The sequence below is a fragment of the Aulostomus chinensis genome, chromosome 16 (genome assembly GCF_037954235.1).
Source record: "Aulostomus chinensis isolate RoL2024-O1b breed Wild chromosome 16, RoL_Achi_v1.0, whole genome shotgun sequence".
Taxonomy (NCBI): Eukaryota; Metazoa; Chordata; class Actinopteri; order Syngnathiformes; family Aulostomidae; genus Aulostomus; species Aulostomus chinensis.
Genome location: NC_141335.1, coordinates 14,867,584 through 14,892,512, shown reverse-complemented (window position 1 = coordinate 14,892,512; position 24,929 = coordinate 14,867,584). Strand labels below are relative to the sequence as shown.

The window sequence follows — 24,929 nt, the reverse complement described above, 5'->3', positions numbered from 1 at the left end:
CAGGAGTGTTATCACTGGATAATCCCCAGGTCAATTGTTATTAATTAACAAAATCACAAAAAAAAAGTGGTCAGTGTATCATCCATGTATGAAATTATTCAATTCAACCAGGCAGACTAAAAAAAACAACAAAAACAACAAGATGTGGAATTTTTTAAATTTTCTGTATTACCCAACTATCTAAAAAGAAAAAAGTTGTTTTTTTTCCATCTTCTGTTTAAAAAGATCAAATCAAATATGTTATGAAACAAAAACAAAATAAGTAAAATGTAAGTTTTTATTTATTTTTATGTATTTATTTCCTTTGTCCTTTCTGGCGATTTCTTTTATCGATTTTGAGCAAAAAACAAACAAAAAATTCACCTTCTTACAAACAAAACAAATGTACCACTCAATGTTTCCTTGTCATTGGCGAGCGGTTGCTTCAACACCCCCGTGCTTCTGATTGTCTTGTGTTTGTGCTGCACTTTGTTACTACTGAATAACATATTCTCACTTGTTGTTTTGATTGTTATTTTGCCTGGCTGACTTGAAAAGATCAAGCACTTATGAGTAACATTCTTCCTTTTTCAAGTTGGTTGTGTCACAGGGAACATGGATTGCAGTGTTAAACTACCAATATCTTTAATATGATTGATGGAAAAAGTAGTCAGACTCTGGAATAGCTCATTGTATGCTCTGACATGTCTTATAATATTCAAGTTACATTTAAGTGTTTCCTGGTTTTTCATCCCTTGTCCTGTAGCCTGTGGTGGAGAAATGAATGCACCCTCAGGAACCATCTCTTCTCCCAATTATCCCAACTTGTACCCACACAGCAGGGTGTGTCGCTGGGAGCTGGTGGTCTCACCAGGCCGCCGGGTCACTCTCACCATCAATGATCTGCGGTTGGAGGAATCTGGTACTTCCTGTCAGTTTGATTATGTTGACGTGAGTTTCGGATGACCGTATATTTTACTAGTTTCCCCATTTCACTTAAAATTGCTCTTCACAAAAATTCTCACATTTGATCAAGAAGTAGTTGGTGACCATAGCATTTGATTTGAACTCTGGACAAGATCTCAACATGCGACAAAGCTAATCACTCAGTGTTAAATGGAAATCATTAAATGGAAAGAAGTAAAATCGAAAGGCAGAACTGGAGGTTACAAAATAGCTTAAAAAGTTTAAGAAGAAAAAAAAAATCACAAAATAATCCCAACATGGCTGCTTCTGCTGTTCTGTCAATTTATGCTGCTTTATTTAAAAATTGCTATGGTAGGGCAACCGAATGTCCTCATCAGCCAATCTACATGCCACTATCCCACCACCATTTTGAAGTATTCAATGGTACTGATTTTTTTCTTTCAAAAAGGGGGGAAAAAGGTATGTCCTTGATCACCAGACATATAATGTTATTCTGGTTTCAAAAGTTACAACATACACATACATATACAGGGCTCTCAAGTCTCACACATTCGCCATGTGACACGCATTACAGCCAATTCACACACTCACACACATAAGTATGTGTTTCTCCCAGTAAAAAAAGATGTTTGGTTATGGTACAGTTGTATACTGGTGGCATGGCTCAGGGGTAGAGAGGCTGTCCAGCAACCAAAGGGTCACTGGTTCAATCCTTGACCTTGGTGACCATGTCGAAGTGTCCTTGGGCAAGATCGTGGACCCATAATTGCTCCTGATGAGTCGGTTGGCACCTTGCATGGCAGCATTCACCATCAGTGTGTGTGAGTGCGTGAATGAGATGACACTGTAAAGCGATTTGAGTGCCGCTAAGGTAGAAAAGTGCGATATAAATTGAGCCCATTTACCATTTATTCCATTTTATATAGGTACACAGCAGGAATTTAACATTTCCCTGTTGCTCCGAGAAGTTGCCATCTATCAATACAACACACTGCTGTCACACAACTCACTCCAAGTTACAATGCAAACTTGAGAGCCCTGACATATAAAAATCCCAGTGGCTAATTACAGGGCCGAGTGTAAACCCAAATGATGGAAATAGATAAACTGAACTTGTAGCACTTTTGTTGCAAAGCACAAACATATTGTGAAAATAAATCTTGTGTTTGTTAAGAGTGAATTGTTATTGTTATATAGCCTAAGCATAACAAGCATCAAAGCAAGAAGGCTAACAGCCAAAAGAGTTATACCACCAATTAACATAGCTCTTCCTTTCCCTAAATTTTGCACCTGATGGCTGTGTCTGTTTCTGTCCATGATGATATGTTTATTTCGCACTTGACTCGAAAACCAACAAATTTCAAATCCCCCAACACTGTCACTGTCACTCACTCAAAATCAGAAGTCAAGACAAATCGATTTGTTTTATCACACATTTTTATTAGCCATTTCACACACAATGCAGAAAAACAAAAATGAAAAAAAATTACAGACCTGTATTTATGAAGATATAAGGTATCAGGTATATGGAAGAAAGTCTAGGTGTGACTGATTTTACCCATTAATTCCATTTGATTATTATACTCTATATATTTGATCTCCCTTCCCCAGCCTTGTCCATGACCCAGAAGTGAACTTTTCCCCGCGCCCCCTCCCCCTTCCCCTTCTCAGCAAGCAGGGGCGCAGTCCAGCCATAGGGGTTCCAATTTGCCAATTCCCCACTCAGTAGTATGATGGGGAAAAAAAAAAGTTTCACAGTAGCTCTTTTTTTTCTTTGTCGAGTTAGTGTCGCCACTGGTAAGATGCCGTTATTTGAATACAATAACATTGCAACTCTAGGTTTGAAGGGCAAACTCTAAGCCAGAAAGTTTAATGTCATTTGGGACAAACACCCAGTGGTAAGATCAAGTGCTTTGAGCATATGGGCCCTGGTTCCCCTTCTGTAACAAAATTCACACATGTCTTCTAGGTAATCAATGGACTGACGGTTAATGCGCCTCGTCTGCAAAGATTCTGTGGGACTGTACCAGCTGGCACCCAGGTGCGCTCCTCTGGTAACACCATGACCATTGTTTTCCGAACTGATGCTTCTGTGTCCAATGGCGGTTTTATGGCTTCCTACTCCTCTGAGGAACCTGCAGGTTAGAAAAACTCCCTATCATTTAACATCTATCTATCTATCTATCTATCTATCTATCTATCTATCTATCTATCTATCTATCTATCTATCTTTTTTAAGTCTATAGATAGAATGATATATGTCTATCTATAGACATCTATATAGATACACACACTCCCATATACTGTATATATATATATATACATATAGATACACATATATATACATATATATATGTGTGTGTGTGTATATATATATATATATATATATATATATATATATATATATATATATATATATATATATATATATATATGTATATATATATATATGTTGGTCCGTCTGTTCTTACAGTCTTGGAGGACTGCTCTGTCAAACTGTAGCCTGTAGCTGGTGCTTGGCTCCTCGGGTTTTAGTGCCAATTCCTGTCTTAGCCATGTATTAATCCATGTGTTTACTTATATTAGCTGCTATAATACTTGACAGGATTTTCCATGTTGTGGAGAGGCAGGTTATTGGTCAGTAGTTGGATGGAATGGCTCCCCTCTGGGGGGGTCCTTCATGATCAGGACTGTCCTGTCCTTGGCTAACCACTCTGGGCACATCCCATCCCTTAGCAGCTGGTTCATCTATGCTGCAAGGCGCTCATGGAGTGCAGTTAGCTTTTTCATCCAGTATGTGTGGATCATATCTTGGCCCAGTGCTCTTCATGTCTGACACTCTGTCTTGGATGTCTGCCATTGAGGTGGTGACTGGTTCTTGTTCTGGGACGTTTCTGTGATCTGTTCTCAGGTCCACTAGCCATTGTGCATCGGTGTTGTGTCATGCTTGTCTTTCCCAAATGCCCTCCCAATTTTTTTCTATCTCAGCTCTTGGTGGGCCTGGTTGGTTTTTATTCCCCTGCCACTGAGACAGTACACTTCAGATGGGTCGGTGGAGAAAATCTTGTTTATTCTCCTAGCCTCTACCTTTTTGGTGTATCTCTTCAGTCAGGTGATGAGAGTTGTTAGCCTTTGTTTGACATTTTCAAGTGCCTGTAGTATGGATCGCTTGCTTGGTGTATTTCAGGGGCACACCTTTATTCACATGTTTCCTCACTGCAGCTCCTTGTTGCCTTTACATATACTTTTAGATATGAATATTATTCATATGTATATAGGGCTTCTTCATATATCTTTGGAGCATAGGCATAGATGGTGGATCAGATGATGACACCAAGAGCAGGACATGCCTTAAACACACTGTGACCCATTTGGAACTCCAAGGCATTGTCCCTCCAAAATAAGATCAGGATATTCAACACCAGCATCAAGGCGATCCTATATGGATTGGAGACATGGACAACAACACCAACAACACCAACAATCAACTCCATACTTTCACCAACAAATGCCTTAGACACATCCTGAACATCAGGAGGTTCAATAAAATGAAAAGGAGAAAGTGGGGGTGAAATGGACACACCTGATGCAAACCAGCTGATAACATCACAAGGCAAGTACTGGACTGGAATCCACAGGTCAAGAAGACAGTGGGGAGGCCATAACAGACTTGGAGAAGATCAGTGGAGAGTGAGGCAAAATCAACTGGACAAACATAGACTCAGCTAAAGAAAACTGCCCAAAACAGGGTCCGTTGGTGTCGTGTGATTGTGGCCCTATGCTCCACGAAGGAGCCTACAGGAATAAGCAAGTAAATTACAAGTAACCCTGCACTGTGAGAGTGAACGGTTTTAGCTGGATAATGAGGGGACTGTGAGCTTTGTCAGATATGAAGGTGCCTGATTTTTGAGGGCTTTGTATGTTCGAAAAAGAATTTTGAATTCTGTTCTGAATTTAGGGCTGCACAGTGGTGCAGTGGTTAGCACTGTGGCCTCACAGCAAGAAGTTCCGGGTTCGAGTCGGGCGCGGAATCTTTCTGTTTGCATGTTCTCCCTGTGCCTGCGTGGGTTCTCTCCGGGTACTCCCGCTTCCTCCCACCATCCAAAGACATGCAATTTGGGGACTAGGCTGATTGGATTCTCTAAATTGACCGTAGGTATGAATGTGAGTGTGAATGGTTGTTCGTCTCTGTATGTTGGCCCTGTGATGGACTGGCGACCTGTCCAGGGTGTACCCTGCCTCTCGCCCGTTGATGCTGGGATAGGCTCCAGCCCCCCCGCGACCCTTACTTGTAAGGAATAAGCGGAAGACGACGATGGATGGATGGATGTTCTGAATTTAACAGGGAGCCAATGCAGAGAAGCCAGAACAGGAGAGATATGGTCTCTTTTACCAGTTCTAGTCAACATGCGGCAGCAGCATTTTGGACCAGCTGGATAGTCTTCAGGGATTTCTTAGTACAGCCTCATAGGAGGGAATTGCAGTAATCCAGCCTGGAAGTCTGTGCTATGATGAATCCTGAAACCTGACAGAAAATCCTCTAATAAGCTGTTTCTGTGAAGAAAGTCACAAAGCTGTTCAGCAACTGCTTTCACCAGAATTTTGGAGAGGAAAGGATGATTTTGATGCTGATCGATAGTTGGCCAAAACTTCTGGATCCAGGGTTGTTTTTATTTTTTGGGAAGGGGTTTAATTACTGCTAATTTGAAGGACTGTAGAACATAACCAGATAACAGTAACACATTGATTATATCGAAGAGAGAGGTGCTAACTTGGGGTAAAGAGTCTTTAAGCAGCTTAGTTGGGATGGAGTCTTGGAGGTGGATGATTTAGAGGATGAAATTATTGTACTAAGTTCATGAAGGTCAATGAGAGAAAAGCTATCCAGGTATACATCTAGGCCTACAGCTGCCACTAAAGTTTCTGAGGTTATAGATAACATTCTGTCCATATTTTATTTGTTAGAATGTGGTGGAATCCTGGACAACCCATTGGGTGGGAGCTTCACTTCACCTGGATACTTGGTGTCCAATTACAGCAACAATCTCAATTGTGAGTGGCTGATTCAGAACCCACAGCACATCAATTCCTCCATTGTGGTGCTGATAGAAGACCTTCACATGGAGAACCACCAAACTTGTGACTTTGACTATCTCCAGTTCCGTTTAGGTAAGTCCCACACAGAGAAGATGTCGTAGTTGTAGAAGTAATTACTGCACATACATTTAAGGTCTGGGGTGTCAAGGTTATGTGTCAAACAAAGATGGCTGCAGAAATATCATTAAGAAGTCTTTGCTTCCTATGTAACCCCTCGAGAAATCAGTAATTTAAAACTCAGAGGTGAAAGAGAGTCCAAAACAATTGTGGGAACTTTCTGACAAAGACAGAGGGACTTAAGTATGAATTGAGTGGTTAAATGGTTAAAAAAAGACAACAACAGAATGATCTAGGTAGAATCATGAATCTTCTGCCTGAAAAAAGGGACCCAAGGAGCCAAAAAGGCATAATATAATGAACTTTAAAAACAACTGTGCTACAGGAGAAAGTGGTTGTTAATGAAGCGTTTCACCAAAATATGGGTTATGCAGTGGGAAAGCGGTGTGAGTTACACCAGCCTGGAAGCCCACCAAGGTGTGACCCTGAAATCCCCTCACAGTATGAGGAGATTTTAATCAATCACTTGGCCAATACAGTCCCCCCTGCATGTCTCTGTGGCATCTTTGAACCTCAAATTGAGACACTGAGAAAAGGTAAAGTCCTCACATGTGGATGAATAGGACTGGGAAGCGTTACCCTGCTGTGGATTTCATGCAGTCTCATTTTGTTAAACTGTCCACTTTTCTGTTTTCAGGTGACTCAGATGGGGAGCTGTTAGCTAAATTTTGTGGGCAAACCACCCCCAGAATTCCAATTGTGGTCTTTACTCCAGAGCTCTGGGTCCATTTTCAGACTGATGCTTCTCAGGGAGACCTGGGCTTCAAGGCCAAATACTTATTCTCTGGTAAGTATATGTAACTATGACATTAGTATTTGTTGTATATATAAAGTCATAATGTTTTCATTACCTTGTATTCAGAGTGTGGAGGCTGGCAGACAGGTGAGGGAGGACTGTTATCTAGTCCTAACTACCCAGACATCTACCCCAGCCTCAGTCGCTGTGCTTGGCTGATAGAAGCTCCAGTCGGCCATACTATTACGGTACATCCTGATTCAGTGCTTTAACTAAACTCCGTCTCTTGTGTTTTAATCATCATGTCTCCTCTAAAAGATTGTCTCTCTATAAGACTCAACAAGCTTAAACTACATATATATTTTATGGATCAAAAGCAACAAAGGCAGCAGTGCATAGCAAAAGGACCTGTCAAATCTAAATTTTTTTCCAAGAAACAGGGGTTTCAAGGTTCAGTTCAAGGAGCTGTTCTTTATACTCTTTAATTGAAATTTACTGTATTGTAAACAGCTTTATAACATTAAGAATTAAATTTGTTAAATAAAGATGATATTATGAGCTCACTACTCTTGGAGAAAAATTCATGTAACCCACCTTTTACAAACAAATCAATCCTGAAACCATGATTTAAAAAGATTTGTTCTTATAACTGAATTGAAAACCACTCTGACTTAGCCATGCTGTGTGTTTTGCTGCTTCAGTACTCTTAAAAGACGAATATAACTCAACCACTACAGAAAACAGACAAACTGAAAATATCTAGGAATATACTTTATAGACCTAACTACAAAGTGGAACAAATTGTCCATATTTTGCCTCCCTGATCATGTGTCAAGCCACTACTAGATGTCACCTAGTCATGTCTTTATCTCACTGACATGATTGTAAATGAGAGCTTTGCTTTAAATGATTTCAGTGGCTAAAGGAAGACGTGTAACGCCTTTTAAATAATATACTTATGTATAATCCACCTCCTCTTCATTCAGCCGTATATTCAGAAGTACACAAAAACTTTGATTTGTACTAAAAAGCAAAAGGATTGTGTATTTGTATTCATGTTGTGTGTATGTGTGTCTCTCCACAGAGGTGGCAATGATTTTCATGGAACAAACAAAAATGTAATTTATCATTAAATGTGTGTACTCAACTTATCTTAAAAAGCTCCTTTCCTACTGCAGCTAACCTTCACCTATTTTAACTTGGAGCCCCACTCTACATGTGGCTGGGACTCTCTCACCATCTTCAATGGAGGTTCCCCTGGCGCACCTGTTATTGGCCAGTACTGTGGAACCACATCCCCAGGAACTATTCAGTCAGGATCCAACAAGCTTGCTGTCGTCTTCCTGGCTGACCATAGTGTTTCCAGAGCAGGCTTTTTGGCCTCTTGGTTTGCTGATTCCTCTGGTGGGTTCCCATTTGCCAAACTGACATCTAATACATGTACGCCACTAAATTTAGCTGTGACGGCGGTACACTTAGTGAGAAGGATGATGTCAGTCGGTTCAACCTTTACATTTCTAATTATTTTACATATGCGCTGTGTAGTCACACATTTTATTTTTTCAGGTTGTGGAGGGGTGATCCATGCTGATACTGGAACAATCAAGTCTCCAAACTATCCCCAGAACTTCCCAGCCAATGCTGAATGCTCCTGGAAAATCATTGCTCATGAGGGATCCCACCTGGAGATGAGCTTTGGCAGTGATTTCCAGATTCCAGACAGCTCTGGGACCTGCCAACACAGTTATGTCAAGGTACTAGAACCAAACAGCAAAGGGAGACAGGTTCAATGATGGGTGGGGTCACTGAGAAGAAACAGACCCCAGATACTTTATGAAGGGTACAGCAGCTGGTTAAGAGTTACTGTAACTGTTACAGAGACAGCTTTGTTACTACTGCATTAATCTAAGGTTATACAAGCCTAACTTTCCCTTTGCACCATTTTGTAAATAGTGTCGCTGCATTATGATTTGACTTTGAGTGCATTACAGGACAATCAAAACCAACAGGACTGATTCCCAAAATGTGGACAGTAAACACAAATAATAACTATTATATATATTTAGAGACAAAATTCACAATGTAATTTACGTTGATGTTTGAGTATATATACTATGCTATAAATGAGACAAGTTTTAACAGATAGGGTTAAAAAATTAATAATTATTATATGATTCATATATTGGGCTGGAGCTTATCCCAGTGGCTTTCGGGGAAGAGGCAGGATACACCCTGGACAAGTCGCTAGTCAATTGCAGGGCCAACACATATAAACAGACAACCATTCACACTCACAGCCACACCCACGGTCCATTTAGAGTATCCAATTAGTATCCTTCTTGCATGTCTTTGGACTGTGGAAGGACCCAGAGTACCAGAGAGAACCCACACAGGAACAGGGAGAACATGCAGACTCCACACAGAAAGATCCTGTGCCTGAGCTGGGACTCAAACCCACATCCTTCTTGTTGTGAGGCGACAGTGCTGACCACTGCACCACTGTGCCGCCCTAAGATCCATCCATCCATCGTCATCTTCCGCTTATTCCTTACTAGTAAGGGTCGCGGGGGGGCTGGAGCCTATCCTAGCATCTACGGGCGAGAGGCGGGGTTCACCCTGGACAGGTCGCCAGTCCATCGCAGGGCCAACATACAGAGACATACAGAGACGAACAACCATTCACACTCACATTCATACCTACGGTCAATTTAGAGAATCCAATCAGCCTAGTCCCCAAATTGCATGTCTTTGGACTGTGGAAGGAAGCTGGAGTACCCGGAGAGAACCCACGCAGGGATGGGGAGAACATGCAAACTCCACACAGAAAGATCCCACGCCCGAGCCGGGACTCGAACCCGGAACCTTCTTGCTGTGAGGCCACAGTGCTAACCACTGCACCACCATGCAGCCCGCTGCCCTAAGATGAAGAGTGTAAAATTGAATTTGTCATTGGTCAACATATTTACCTATCCGGGTGTTAAAGCATGAGATGAAACGCTATAGTACTTAAGGTAACCTGCATGACATAAATTGTGACAGGACTATTTACAATTATTCAGATTAAAAAGTGTAAAATTGTGTAAAGCCTTCATAAAGGAATAATCCATAAAACTCTGTCGTCATTTGACAACAGTTTTAGAATTGATGTATGTCTTGCTGCAGGTGTGGTCAGGTCAGACCCAAACTCCTGAGAATCTGCTGTCAACAAGCTGTGGCACAGAGGCACCAGGCCTCATCGTCGCTCCTTATAACATCATCACAACACGTTTCCAGGCCTCTGAAGCCCCAGGCAGAGGTTTTTCGGCATCCTTTAGCACCAGTAAGAACAAGGACAATCAGTTTGAATCTGAAATGTACTCTGTACTATTCTGACTAATATTTTTTAATTCAAGGGTACATAAGATTCATAACTTAGATGATGGGAACAGTGAAAGGGAAGGTTATGAAGTTGCCTTTTTTAAGAAAATTTGGTGTCTATGTTTGTCAGGGTGTGGCGCAAACTTCACTGCCTCCAGTGGTCGTCTGGTGTCTCCATACTACCCAGCTGACTACCCTGACAACTCCAGGTGCAACTACGTCATAGATGCTGGAGAGCAGACTGTAATTATAATCAGCTTTCGGGTTTTCCAGGTAGAAGGCAAGTAAAAAAAAAAAAACTTACAAAAATACCCTACTGTTGCCTTGATATGGTCACACAATTTCCCTGTTGTCCTTCACTAAATTTTGGTTATTGTGCACTTACTCTTACCATCAGTTATTTTGTGATTGCCTTTTTCAAACCAAGGGCACGTACAATGTCAATAAAGAAACTCTAGATGTACCTTCTCAAATTCATCAAGCGTTGTTTTGGGTTTTTTTATCCAGCAACCTATATACAGCCTTCAAACTCTCAAAATGATAAAAAACACAAACAGATTGGTATTATTTCATTTGTAATCTTATCATCTTCTGTAAATTAAATTCTACAATTCTACAATTTTATTTGGCAGACGCTTTTTTCCAAAGCAATGTACAACACAAGCAAGAATTTGGACTGGAGGGACAGCCTTAACAAGTGCGACAAAGTACTTCACGTTGTCTCTTAAATTGTCTCTTGAAAGTAGAAAGGGACTCTGCGAATCATATGGAGTTGTAATTTTCAGCCTGGGCTACATTGGGATTGGGCTTTTTGAGGATTGATGGTGACCTGAGCTTGCTCAAAAGCACTGGGGAAGACATCACTTTCCAAAGAGGAATTGACAATGTGTATGACAGCAGGTCTGCAGGTTGCGTGCATACTTGAAACAATAAAGGTCTCGTTTGTGTTTTGACCTGAGATGATTTACCTAGGTCACGCTGTAATCCAAACTCAATTCAGAGTTTTGCTTGTCTTCTTGTGAAAAGACATGAGAAGGAGAAAGTGACCACATTTTAACTGCCTCTCCATAGAGTTACAGACTCAGACACATACAGCACATAAATATGGTTATCGTGGTCATGGTTGAGGACAGTCAGAAATATTTTAGACCTAATGCACCTCTAGTGTTAAGGATCAACCTGTCCATTATGATGGACAGTTGGTGACTCTTGCTCTAATCTGTCTGTCTCTAATCTGCAGCACACTCTTCCTGTATGTATGATGGGCTGAAGATCTACAGTCTAGCTTCTAGTGGCCCCCCTATTGCCACTCTGTGTGGTAGCAGTATACCAGGGCCCTTCTCCACCTTTGGCCCCATGTTGCTCAACTTCTACTCTGACTCCGTGATCTCAGACAGTGGCTACATGGCAGAATATAGAGCCGTTGGTGAGTAAAAACTGGAAGAATGGTGCATGCTTTGCTGTGACAGCACAGACCTTTCTCTGTTTGTGTCCCCACCACATCCTGTCTATGTCTGTGCTGTGGTGGCCATTCTATGTGAAATGGAGACAGCGCTATGGAAAAGAATTTCCCCAAGGGGACAATAAAGTCAAAATTTTAAAGGCTAAACAATTTCTTTGCCCTTGTAAGAAAAATCAAATCAAACCAACAAACAATGCAATGCATTTCTATGTTTGTGTTCTTATTATTTCTAGCTTGTGGTGGCTTCTTTAACAACACAGCAGGGACAGTGAGCAGTCCAGCACTGTCTATGACCAACTACCACCACAACATCAACTGTACCTACCGCATCATGGTTCAAGCAGACAGAATTGTGGATCTCAAGTAAGACCATCTTGAAATGTAAAATGCTCTCTTAGTGCTTTTGTTTAAAATGGATTTAATTCATTTTAACACATCATTTCATCACATCAATATGGGCTTGATATCCAGTGAATGTGATGTAGCCAAGAAGGATTTCAGGCCACATGTGTGACATCTGTCCAGGTTGGGCACAGCAGAAAATGACAGAAATATTTTCAGATGACATAGAAAAATGTTGTTCTGAGGTTGATTTATGTTTGAAATGTATGTATGGTGATCTGATGATGATGTCGATGATAATGATGAATGGCCGTGTTGCACAGATGGGCCATACAGTGGTGCTAATGAGCAGATAGTGTAGTCATGATAATGGCTGAATGAATTTTGCTAAGATATGCAGCACTTCCTTTAAAAATGACAGGGCACACGGCATCCCTGACCCCCACCCTGGTCAGGCTTTGACCGCAAATTCTAGCCACGTGCAGAAATAATCATGGTCCATGGAGGAAATGTACAGTATGAGCAGAATTTCATATCCAGATCAAACATGTCCTTCATCTTGCTTTACAGGTTTAACACCTTCCACTTGGAGGCATCTTCTTCCTGTCGCTATGACTATGTTGCAGTGTATGATGGACCGGACACCTTTTCACCTTTGCTAGGAAGGTTCTGTGGTGCAGTGCTCCCACCTAATCTTCGCTCCTCCACCAACCAGCTCTTCATTGTCTTCAGGACTGATGCCACAGTGAATGGGATTGGGTGGAGGGCTACTTACAGTCAGACGCTTGGTAAATCAGTGTTATTATAATTGTCAGCCAACGGCTTCCATTATTAGCAACTCCAAATCATCATTACCATACTTTAAAAGACTCAATTTTTGTCATTTATCTCAGCCTTTTCCCATTTGCCCCATTAACCCTAGCATTACAATGCTTTTTTTTTTATTAGATTCCAATCAGATAGCATTTGGTTGCATGAAGGTATAAATGAACCTGACACAGTTAAGGACAGATTGTGATTCAGTCTGCCAAAGCATCTTTGGAGGTGATCAGGAATTGATTCTGACCACATTAAACAGCAACGTGAATAAAAACGTGTCTCCACGCTGCCTATATCAATTTAATGGGTTGAAACATGTCATCAATGTGACGGAAACTATTCATCATCGATGTGGTGGTAGGAGGTCCATACTTACTGGTAGATTTTTCCAAAGTGAAAGATAATGGTGCATACATAGGTTTGGCATCCAGTCTAAATCCATGAAAGTCCCCAAGAAATCCTCTGCCACCAGTCTTGTCTGTGTCCCTGCATCCAGATTGTTCTGTGTACAGCTACAGTCATGAGCATATAGCTAAAATAAAAACACCTACATGACACCGCATTCTCTTCTTATTTTGTCAGTATTCCAGTCAGTATTATAGCTTGTTCCTCCAATTGAAAATTAAGTCCAAGTCAACAAGTCCATACAACAACATAAATTCATGCATCTTTTCTTGTTTTACTGGCATGTAGTGAAGGTATAGCCTACCACTGAGTATGTCTGAGAGACTTTGCAAAAAAGAATACAAAATTAACGTGAATTCCAAATACAAGAACAAATTACATAAATTTTTATACATGAAAATATTCCTGTTGCAATGGATATCTGCATATGTTTGTGTAGACACAGTTTGGGGCCTATGGTAGTATAAGTGCACACTGGATTCTCAAAGTAGTACCTTGAACCTCTCATGAACTACTGATGTAGTATACTGTACTGATATATTATAGCACTGAAGAAGTGCTTAAATGATTTTGTTTGCTTTTTTTTCCCCGAATGACTTTGGTGCAGGTCCAGCACAGGGATGTGGGGGCTATCTGTCAATGCCCATGGGCATGTTTGGTTCTCCTGATCCAAATCTTGATGGGCGCTATGAACCCAGGATGAACTGTTTATGGACCATTGAGATGCCAGTCAACAAGGCGGTCAACCTGACCTTCAGCTCCTTTGATCTTGAGAGCTCCTCCACTTGCCGCTACGACTACGTCAAAGTAAAGACCACCATTTAATTCCATTTAAAAAAGACACATATGTCATACTGATATTGTGATACTGATATTTTGCTAAATATCATGAGTATCTTACCAATATCTTCAATGTGTATTTCAATCAGGTGTATGATGGGGACAATGTGAACTTTCCTCTGGTTGGGACATTCTGTGGAAACTCCATCCCCGCCTTTTTTATATCAAGTGGAAACTTCCTCACAGTTCACTTTATCACTGACAGCTCAGTACAGAGAGGAGGCTTTAATGCGACATACAGAGCTGTGCCATGTAAGTCACATTCTCCTCAGGTTTTAATTTTTTTTTTAAAAAGGCTGCTTCAGTCACAGATTGAGTTTCTATCCTCAGATGAAAGGCCCACATTTAATATTTATATTAAACAGGTTCCAGTGACTGATGAAAAAGCAGTTAGGTATTATGAAAAAAATATTGCAAATTAAATTAATATAATAGTAATAAAGTTAACTTAGCTTTAGAGGGAATATTCTTTCATATAAGGAGATACAAGGCACTATTTGATCAGTCTTCTATCAAAACAAAGGGCTAAAGGGTTATGCTTCTTCCAGCACCTGTTAGGTTCTAAAGCTTATATTTTTTCATTGTTACATATTATATTACCTTGTCACATCATGACATTTTATAGTTAGTGATGCATTTCTCCTTTCATATTACATATGCCCATATTTCTGTAATGTCAGCTTTACAGCTGCCATGACAAAAATGGTAAATTCAGCAAATCACAAACCTGATTTGTTATGTCAATGTTATGTCAAAAGAAACAACGCTTGGGTAGCAAGTTAAGAAAAACACATGGTTACCTGTTTGTCTATGGTACCCAAAATACCAAAGGTAGGATAGGTCCTGGTTTTAAAGAGAAAACAGAGAAATAGGGAATGATGTGGATATAGCAGTGCATTGTGGGTTATAGTTGCTTTACAAGAAGTGGTGTTCGTAGTGAGGCGGCATAGTGGTGCAGTGGTTAGCACTGTTGCCTCACAGCAAGAAGCATCTCTCTGTGTGGAGTTTGCACCACCCAGTTAGGATTTTCTTGCTATAATGAATGAGAGAACAGTTCTGCCTTTGTTGCTGTCAGAATTTCCTGTAATGGAGGGCATCGCCTCTTAGCATGATATACACTCACTGGCCACTTTATTAGGCACACCTGTCCAACTGCTCGTTAATGCAAATTACTAATCAGCCAATCAAGTGGCAGCAACTCAATGCATTTAAGCATGTAGACATGGTCAAGACAATCTGCTGCAGTTCAAACCAAGCATCAGAATGGGGTAGTGAGGTGATTTAAGTGACTTTGGACGTGACGTGGTTGTTGGTGCCAGACGGGCTGGTCGGAGTATTTCAGAAATTGCTGATCTACTGGGATTTTCTAACTCAACCATCTCTAGGGTTTACAGAGAATGGTCCGAAAAAGAGAAAATATCCAGTGAGCGGCAGTTCTGTGGGCGAAAATGCCTTGTTGATGCCAGAGGTCAGAGGAGAATGGAGACCTCTGTGAGAGGAAGGTCTCTTTTATATTTGAATATTATATTTGAATATTTTACCCACAAACATAATATTTATACTAACAGGAAAAAACCTAAAAAGTCCTCCATGACTCAGAAGTCATTAGAAACATGCAGCAACTGTACTCTATTACCTATTTATGTCCTAAACCTCCTCATTGTGTGTGCTTCCCAACAGTGATGTGTGGTGGAACTCTTAATGCCACAAGCAACATTCAGACCCTGACCTCACCCTCCTTCCCCAGTGCCTACCCTCCTTACACATCATGTCGCTGGATCCTGGATGCTGCAGACCAGGAAACCATCAAAGTGTCAGTCCAGACATTTGTCCTCCAGCCCAGTCAGAGTTGCTCCACAAACTACCTGCAGCTGATGGACTGGCCCCTGGTGAGTTCAGAAAGAGTTTGAGTGAAAAAAGTCAAATCAAGTCCAGTCAGCATTTGTATAGCACCAAATCATGACAAAAGTTATCTCATGACACTTTACAAGTAGAACAGGTCGAGCAAGCACATCCCGCAACAGCGGCAATGAAAACCCTCCTTTTAACAGGCAGGAACATCAAGCAGATCCAGACTCAATGGGAACGGTCATCTTCTTTGACCAGCTGGGGGGAAAGAGAGCAGGAGAGCAGGGCAGAATTAGACAATAGAGAAAGATGGATATACAGAAGGAAAGAGAGCGGCAGAGATAAAGAGGGAGAGAAAGGGGACAAGATCTGGGAAGTGGGGAAGCACAAAAGCTCCAGAGAAGATGACGAGTTAGGAACACATATACAGGTGGACAGACAGGAGGAGCTGTATGATGAGCAATTATATAAAAAAAACAAATGGGCCCATGTGAGATGAATGAGAACCATCTTTTTCCGCAGCCTTGTTGTCACAATCACAGTAGGATGGTTAATTTGCACACTAGCAATATTATAAGATGTGCTATGAATGAGGAAATTCTGGTGTTTTCAGGGCGACTATGGACAGTCACACAAGTTTTGTGCATCTGATGATCATCTGCCAGACTTCTACAGCTACAGCAGAACCATTCTTGTGCACTTCAAATCAGACACCTTCATGACAGGAAATGGGCTGAGCCTCACCTTTCAGACTGCTGGTGAGAGAGAAGAAAGAACAAAACATCATGTAGAGTACCGTCTTCATGTTGTGTAAATGCAGAATTGTACAACGGATAATTGAGCATTGAGGAAACGTAAAAGCTGACATATAACAGGGGCATCAGGTGATCAATGATGAACACTTATTGCTTCCCATGTATTTCTGTTGTTAAAATGCTCCATATAGTACCTGGATTATGTCCAAACATGAGGTTGCTCTGTGCTGGGTTTCTTGGTCAAAACAATAAGACAAAAAAAGTACTTCATGAATATGCTGACTTAACATTTTTAGAAACATTTCGCGGAGTAGAAGTATAGAACTCAACAATATATTTATATATATATATATATATAAATTCATCATAACTTAACATATCAATGTGTAATATATGCTGACTCTTTTACGTCAGAAAATAGTCTCAATGAAACTTCAAATGATGTTTTAGAGATACAGGCATGACAGGAAGTGAGGAACCTGGCCTCAGCTAAATGCTTTGCTCTTGTTTTTCCAGGCTGTAGTCGAACGTATGAACAGGAATATGGCTACTTAAAGAGTCCAGGCTGGCCTGACATCTACCCCCATAACATGGACTGCATCATTATCCTAAAGGCACCACAAAGTAGCTACATCTCACTCTTCTTTAACAGCTTTGACATTGAGAGCCACACCAACTGTGAATTTGACTTCCTGGAGGTAATACACCTGCAAAGACTGTCATTGTGTATGTTGTATGTATGTATTTTATGCAGAAAAATCAGGAAAAAATATTGTGTCCTGATTGGAAACAGTTAGTTTTAACTGAGGTAATTTCATTTAATATTAATTACTCGAAGAATGTAGACAAAAGATATGTAAAAAGCTATTGGGCAGAATATTTTATACTGTAAAAACAACATATAATATGGAACATAGAGGGATGTGTGGATGTTTAACGGTTTCATTTCTCAAATTTTTGTAATGAATAATCTTCATATACGGCAAATACTCTCTCCCACTGAATGCAAGCCGTGTCTTGTTTTTTCTCCTAGATCCGTAATGGTAGTGCTGCAGATTCACCACTGATCAGTCGGTTCTGTGGCAACACCCTGCCCAACCCCATCTTCCCAGAATCCAACCTGCTGTATCTACATTTCAAGAGTGACTACACATATGCCCGGGATGGCTTTGAGGCCACATGGACGTCGTCCCCTCATGGTCAGAACTGAGCTGTTAATAGAAATGATTTAAATTTTCAATGGGACACGTATGAGTTGCTCATGCTCAGTGTTGGGGGTAGGCTAATATAGTCTTTCTGATAAAAAGTTGGTAATTTTATTTTGGCTACTGTGTCAAGTAACACGTTACCCCCCCCCCCCCCCCCCCCGAAGTGGGGTGAGTATACTTGTTTGTTTGTTTTAATCATCGCTTTATTTTTTTGAGTAACATGATTATCTAATTTACTTTTAGTAAATACTCCTGGAAGCTGACTGCTTTGCTATTTTCAGTCTCGTGAATATCTCCCTCTCAAAAGTTTTATAATCCTACCTGGAACTTCAGAGACTTTCAGCAGTCTTTGCAGTATAATTCTATGATGTATTTTTTAATTTGTGAGGTTTCATCATTTTTTTTAGCTTGCTTACCACTGTTCATTGTTGACAGTGCCGTTGCGTGTCATGTGATGCTGTTGACCCATAAGAACTGTTACAGGAAGCAGAGGCAGGACTAAGGAGTCCTGGTAACAGAGAGTGATTACTTTTGCATATGTTTTCACAAGCAGAAACACTTTGTCCTTTAAATGTAACCAAAACATGTATATTTACATATTAATACAACATACTATATGAAAATATGTATAGGCATTGGAGAAAAAAACCTCACCCTAAAGAAAATTATTTTACATCAGTCTGTTAGTAATAACTACATTATTAAAACAACATTGACAAATATCCCAGCAATGGAGCTGATACAGCACTACCACAGGAAGAATGTATGAATTGTGCTGTTTTCCTCTTCCAGAGTGTTTTTAATGATTCCCACTAAATGTTTTCAGTCTGGTCTAAGCTGGATCCCTGTCCTTTTGTCACTGTTGTCAAATTCCTGTGGCAACCATACTGGATTAGTGATCTACAAACATAAATATCTCTCATATGCCTGGAGGATTTTGTGTTATGTGACATTTTTATTACAGGGGTAGTTGAGTAATATTACGAGAATGAAATGCTAGATGTGACAGATACCCCATCCAGTTTTATATTGAAATTGTTATAAAATAAGATACCGTGGGGCAGGTGTGCTCCCTCATATACTCGTTTTAGGTTTTCTGTATTTAAAATCTCACTGTCCTACCCTCAAGACATGATTTGGCTTACCTTGCTTCTTGCTTCGATAAAGCATCTTTGTCTGATATATTTATGTTTACTAGGGTGTGGTGGAACTCTTTATGGTGACCATGGGACATTTGCAAGTCCCAGCTACCCAGGCACCTATCCCAACAATACACACTGTGAATGGGTTATCCAGGCACCCAGAGGGCGTGTGGTGACCCTCACCTTCACCCAGATCAGTATTGATGACCCTGGAGATTGCCAGATCAACTTCTTGAAGCTGTATGATGGTCCTGACACCTCCTCACCACTTGTAGGACCTTATTGTGGAGTGGTATGTAACTCAAAAAGGCACACAAACCTCTGGAAATGAAATGAAGGCAATAAAAAAAAAACCTATCAGAGATGATTTTAGTTATGGTTTAGACATTTGAAGGCAAATAATTAACTCAGGGCTTGGTGGTTGGCACTGTCGCCTCACAGCAAGACTGTTTCAGATTTGAGCCTTGCCTTGAGCACAGGGCCTTTCTGTGTGGAGTCTGTATGTTCCCCTTGTGCTAGCATGGGTTCTCTCCAGGTACTCTGGCTTCCTCCCACAGTCCAAGGACATCAAGAGGGGACTAGGCTGATTGATACTCTAAATTGACTGTAGGTGTGGCTGTAACAGTGAATGGTTTTGTGTCATATATGTTGGCCCTGCAATGGACTGGTGACCCGTCCAGGGAGAATCCTGCCTCTTACCGAAAGGCAGCTGTGATATTCTCCAAACGCCCCCCCCCCCCCCGCCACCCTTAACAAGATAAGGGGTAGAAAATGGATGGTTAATTAACTGAATTAATGATTTGTTAAACTTGTATGTATCACACTATTAACACGCTATAAAACATTTCTAAACTGTTGTCCAGATAACTTTACCCTTCAGTATCGTTGTTTGCAATACATCAAGTAGATATGCAGTGAAGAGCTGTTTGGAAATGTGGGCAGCAAGGACTGTAAGTGATCTCTGAATATATTAAATTTTTTCCTCTCTGTGTTTGTTTAGGGAACCAATATTGCACCATTCACAGCCTCCTCCAACAAAGTCTACATCGTTTTCCAAGCCCAGTATGCCTACCTGCCATCTGGGTTCAGACTTACCTGGAACAGCTGATGGAACACCTCTCTCTCACACACACACACACACACACACACACACACACATGGACAGTAGTTCATTGACTTCCTAATCATGTTGGGAAATTTATCGTCTTCTGTGCATCATCAATTTTTTGATCTGAATCAATATAAATGGTAATGCTTTTCTTTAATAATAAATGTATTGTTTTAGAGGTACAAAAATGTTGTCATCAGTCATTTGTGTTTTCATTTCATTGTTTTGGTGCTTCAACTGTCCAAAACCAGAAAACCACAAATGTTTGACTTGTTCATCTTAAAAATATTTCAAAAGCTATAAATTAAACATGTTAGAGGGCAGAATGGCAAAGAGGTTGCATGGCTGTCTGGCAACCAATGGGTCACTGGTTTGATTCTCACTTCCCCGGTAACCATGTCAAAGTATCCTTGAGCAAGATACTGAACTAATTGCTCCTGATGGCCCAGCAATGGACTGGTGTGCACTGCAATGCACAAAGCACAAACCCTCCCCCCAACATAACACACAAAAAACTCCTACAAAATTATGAAAAAACAATGTTTCTTTCCAAAAATCAAAATTTCAAATGTATTTTTGGCAAGTTGACAGGACTTGTATTTTATGCAAATCAGATGACATGCAGCAATGACAGAACTCTCATGACTGAACATGACAAACTTAAGCGTAAACTTTCTCAACTAATCAAGGAGAAAAGTCTTTCAGCCCTGCAGTATTGGGCACCAAGTTGTGGCTGGAGACCCAAAGCTTATTTCAGTCTTTTGGCCTGTACAAGTCTGTGAAGTGCTCTTTTCCCCTTTTGGAAATATGCATCTTTCTTGACACAAAACCACTTACATCCTTTTCTCTGCAGTGCTTGTGGATGGCTTGAAGTCAAATTCCATCCTATGACTTTGTCACTGGGCCTTGTCTCTTGTTCCTGCCAAATTATTGATGCTGCCCCAAACTTGACAACTTCTCTGTGGAACATGTCCACCTCCTGAACTCCAAAGTGTGCTTCACTGTCTGGATGGCAACATTCAGGCTGGTGCTTCTTGGATCAGTGATGTTTCCCATTAGATTGAATGATGATTTTATGAAGGGGCCATGGAAGATGAACATGGCCTGGATATTTTGAGAGTTCCCTTGAACACTGGATCCATGGCAAACAAACCTACAGGGTCTAGCTCTGCAAGGGCAGCTTTTTCTGCAGAGAATTGGCACATGTAAATGTATGCCCTGGAGACTTCTTGGAGGAATGGAGGACGCAGCTGAAATAGTGATTAACAACAACCACTGTACATATACAGTAGTCATACAAATCCACCAGATGTATAAAATGTATCATGAGAACAACAGTATATAATTAGTAATGATAGGATGTTGTGGATTTGCCACCCTGAATTGATCAGCCTGCCGTCCCACACATGCATCTCTCTCACAGAGAGGTTTGTTGTCAAAGTCAAGACTGGCCAGTGCGTTGCATCAGGTTCAGGTGTTCAGATTTGAAGAAGCATGCAAGAACATTGGTGAAGACTTCCAGCTGCTGATATATAACCTTAGGACTATCGTAACTTCCATGTCATGTGTAATATTTCGCATAATAAAATTTAATTAAAGCTGCAAGCAGCGTTGTTAGGGCCTGAGCCTCCACGATCTTGCGGCCAGGTTACAATCGCCGGCCCGAATCCAACGGTGTAATTGGCAAATCCCTGGGCCTTGTAGTTGAGGAGTTAGAAGCCTGAGTCTGATCACATACTGAGAGCAGAGCTGAGAGCTGGCCCTTTAAGAACCCCTCCCCCGCTGCTCTGTCTTTGATCTGTGCTAGAGTGGAGAGAGAGGAGGAGCACCAGAATTGGAGTGTTGAAAAGCTGAATAAGTCGGCATACGTTGGTCAAAAGTGACACTTAATACCATATTTTTGTAGGGATTTTTGTCAGGAATACAGTGGAGTGTATTTTGAAGCTGTGTGAGTTTAGTTTACATGTGAGAAGCGAGTGTTTGAGAGTATGTACCATGAGAGCAGACAGGTGCCCCATTGGTTTTCATTGTAAGGTGAAAAGTGTAAAAAGTGTCTCCCCCACTTTGAGGGCTTATAAAACCCAAACCGTTTACCCTCTATAAAAACTCTTAACAACTTTTAATCAGCAGAGTTAGGAGAGTCATGTAATAAGTTTTGGAAGCGATAGCATGAACGCCCTAGGAGGAGATAGCATTTGTTCGGGGCGCAAAATCGTCCAAAATTGGACATTTGTGTCCAAATTGTGGATGTCCTGTTAGAGTTAGGTCAGGGGTGTCTTGTATGATTTGTCCGTCTTGATGAGACGAATAAAACGGTGTTGGTCCCATGTCTGTGGAACATTCCTTCCGGGCGTGGCGTGTTTTTTTTTTGCGTATGTAGGTGGTGCTATTGAAAAGAGTACTACTTTTCTTTAAATTATCGCATTTTTAGCCGCACCCGATGTGTGTACCAAATTTGGTGAGTTTTTGAGCATGTTAAGGGGCTCAAATTAACTTTTGAAGTGGTGAGTGTGTCGAGCAAACATAATAGGGTCTTCGCCCCGGAGGACCTCCGGGCTCAGGCCCTAATAACTTTCAACACGGGGTGGTGCATTGGTTAGCACTGTTGCCTTACAGCAAGACGGTTCCAGGTTTGAGTCCCGGCTTGGGGATGGAATCTTTCTGTGTGGAGTCTGCATGTTCTCCCTGTGCCTGCGTGGGTTCTCTGGGTTCCTCCCACAGCCCAAAGACATGCAAGAGGGGACTAGGCTAACAGGATACTCTAAATTGACCATAAGTGTGGCTGTGAGAACGAATGGTTGTCTGTCTAAATAAACTGGCCCTGCAATGGACTGGAGAGCCGTCCAGGGTGTACCCCGTCTCTTACTGAAAGGTAGCTGTGATGGGATAGGCACCAACCCCCCGCAACTGTTAACAGGAGAATTGGAAGAAAATGGATGGATGGATCATGATTGCATATAGTGTTTGATTTCTATTCCATACAAAGCCATCAGGTTCTCACTGTGATGTTTCTCCTCATTTCTTTAGAGAGGTTTTTCCTCGTATAGGCCAGATGATCTTTGCTAACATTACCAGCAGTCTGTCTTTTGGTGTTGTTCCTATGAGTTTTAAACATGTAACTCCTACTTAAGAATCCTGGCCTTGAGTTCAGTGTGCTGGCCAATTTTAGGCCCATCTCCAAGCTGCCTTTTATGTTTAAAATCTTGGAGAAAGTTGTTCATGCTCAGTTAAAGTCTTTTCTGGATGAGCACAATGTCCTGGAGGTCTTTCAATCTGGCTTTAAAACTGCATTGCACTGAGTCAGCTTTATTACGAGTTTTTCACAATTTTCTCCTGGCTAATGACTCTGGTAACCATGGAATTCTGTTGGACCTAACAACAGTATTTGACACTGTGGACCACAGCACCCGAGTAGCTCGAATGCATCATCTAGTGGGCATTTCTGATACTGCAATGGAGTGGTTCAAATCTTATCTGGCTGAGAGAATTATGAAGGTAAGCCTTGGAAATTTGGAGTCCAGCTCTGCTCCACTGTTGTATGGAGTTCCATAGGGGTCAATTTTAGGGTCCCTGCTTTTCTCTTTGTATTTACTGCCTCTGTGCTTCATCCCGAGAAAGCATGGCATCTCTTTCCATTATTATGCTGACGACAGTCAGATATATGTCCCGCTTAAAAAGGAAACTGGCTTCTCCCTCACACAACTTCTGTCATCTCTTGAAAACATCAAAGCCTGGATGGCCGTGAACTTTTTAAATTTCAATGGGTAAAAAATTAGGAGTTTGGCCCCAGTGGCCCTTGTGAAGCCCCTCCTGTTTCTCAAACTTGGGCTTTCATATGGACTGGTTTTAAATTGGATCTGTAAATCAGTGCTTTAGTTAACTCCAGCATGTGCATTTAAAAGCCATTCATGTTCAGATTCCTTGTAAAAATGCAAAACTGCGCTCATTCAGGAATCTCTGCTAAATCTGGTGCATACATCTTTTTATTCTCATGAATGATAAATGTTGGTCATACTTTTCTATTATGTCCTAGTCTTTTATTATTGGCCATTATAACTGAAGAGGGATAGCAGATTCCCAGCCACTATACTGGGGTCAGTAACATCAGATTATTTGAGCTGGTATGCTGCTGACTAAATTGTAATTCTGTTAGCATTTAAGAGGATGGTGTTACCATTACTTGCTGTCCAACTGGAGGAGTCACGCAACTGATTATATTCAGGGATACAGTGGTGATTGGCATGCCCTCAGGTCCACCCCATTAATGACAAAACCCATCCATTTCACTGACAAAAACCGCCCACTAAAGAAACCAACTGGAGTGTGAGCAGAGCATAGCCCTGTGAGAACACAGGGGAAGGATTTGTGAGCAGAAAAATCCGTGCGCGGCTCTTGAGTGCTTTGAAAGTGCTCGCCAAAACAAGATGCACATGATATGCATGAGTGATTTTTGTCACTGTTCCAACCTCATAGGGAGGGGGATGAGGTACCTGAAAAGCAGAGGAGAACCAAAAGGGCTGCAGTGCTTGTGGTGCTACTCAGAGTAAAGGGAGCTAAACCTGAGGATGCAGGATTTAAAGCAGTTAATCCATTACAGATAGATGTCCACTGTTTGGTGAGTTTTCATGCAATGTCATTTAGTCTATATATGTATGAATGTGTTCTTTCTTCTGGCTGCACAACAAATGGCCCCATTGGGGATAATAAAGACACTTTGATACAGATTGACATGTCCTTACAGAACCAGATAGGCAGGGAGTATGTGGCCAAGGTATTATCTAATGGAA

The 24,929-nt window shown here is 41.2% G+C and overlaps 1 protein-coding gene across 1 annotated transcript in view; it reads left to right on the top strand.

Annotated features, from left to right (window-relative positions):
• Positions 1 to 20,142, top strand: part of cubn (cubilin (intrinsic factor-cobalamin receptor)) — a 72,376-nt gene extending 52,234 nt beyond the window's left edge. The window contains exons 48-67 of the mRNA XM_086181332.1: positions 746 to 930; positions 2,876 to 3,047; positions 5,872 to 6,075; positions 6,758 to 6,907; positions 6,983 to 7,104; positions 8,035 to 8,260; positions 8,423 to 8,610; positions 10,019 to 10,175; positions 10,344 to 10,493; positions 11,454 to 11,639; positions 11,909 to 12,038; positions 12,588 to 12,805; positions 13,849 to 14,048; positions 14,171 to 14,333; positions 15,762 to 15,970; positions 16,543 to 16,687; positions 17,201 to 17,382; positions 17,718 to 17,883; positions 19,091 to 19,326; positions 20,035 to 20,142. Coding sequence (XP_086037458.1) covers positions 746 to 930; positions 2,876 to 3,047; positions 5,872 to 6,075; positions 6,758 to 6,907; positions 6,983 to 7,104; positions 8,035 to 8,260; positions 8,423 to 8,610; positions 10,019 to 10,175; positions 10,344 to 10,493; positions 11,454 to 11,639; positions 11,909 to 12,038; positions 12,588 to 12,805; positions 13,849 to 14,048; positions 14,171 to 14,333; positions 15,762 to 15,970; positions 16,543 to 16,687; positions 17,201 to 17,382; positions 17,718 to 17,883; positions 19,091 to 19,326; positions 20,035 to 20,142 — 3,497 coding nt within the window. The remainder of the gene's footprint in view (positions 1 to 745; positions 931 to 2,875; positions 3,048 to 5,871; positions 6,076 to 6,757; positions 6,908 to 6,982; positions 7,105 to 8,034; positions 8,261 to 8,422; positions 8,611 to 10,018; positions 10,176 to 10,343; positions 10,494 to 11,453; positions 11,640 to 11,908; positions 12,039 to 12,587; positions 12,806 to 13,848; positions 14,049 to 14,170; positions 14,334 to 15,761; positions 15,971 to 16,542; positions 16,688 to 17,200; positions 17,383 to 17,717; positions 17,884 to 19,090; positions 19,327 to 20,034) is intronic.
• Positions 20,143 to 24,929: the final 4,787 nt, after the last annotated feature.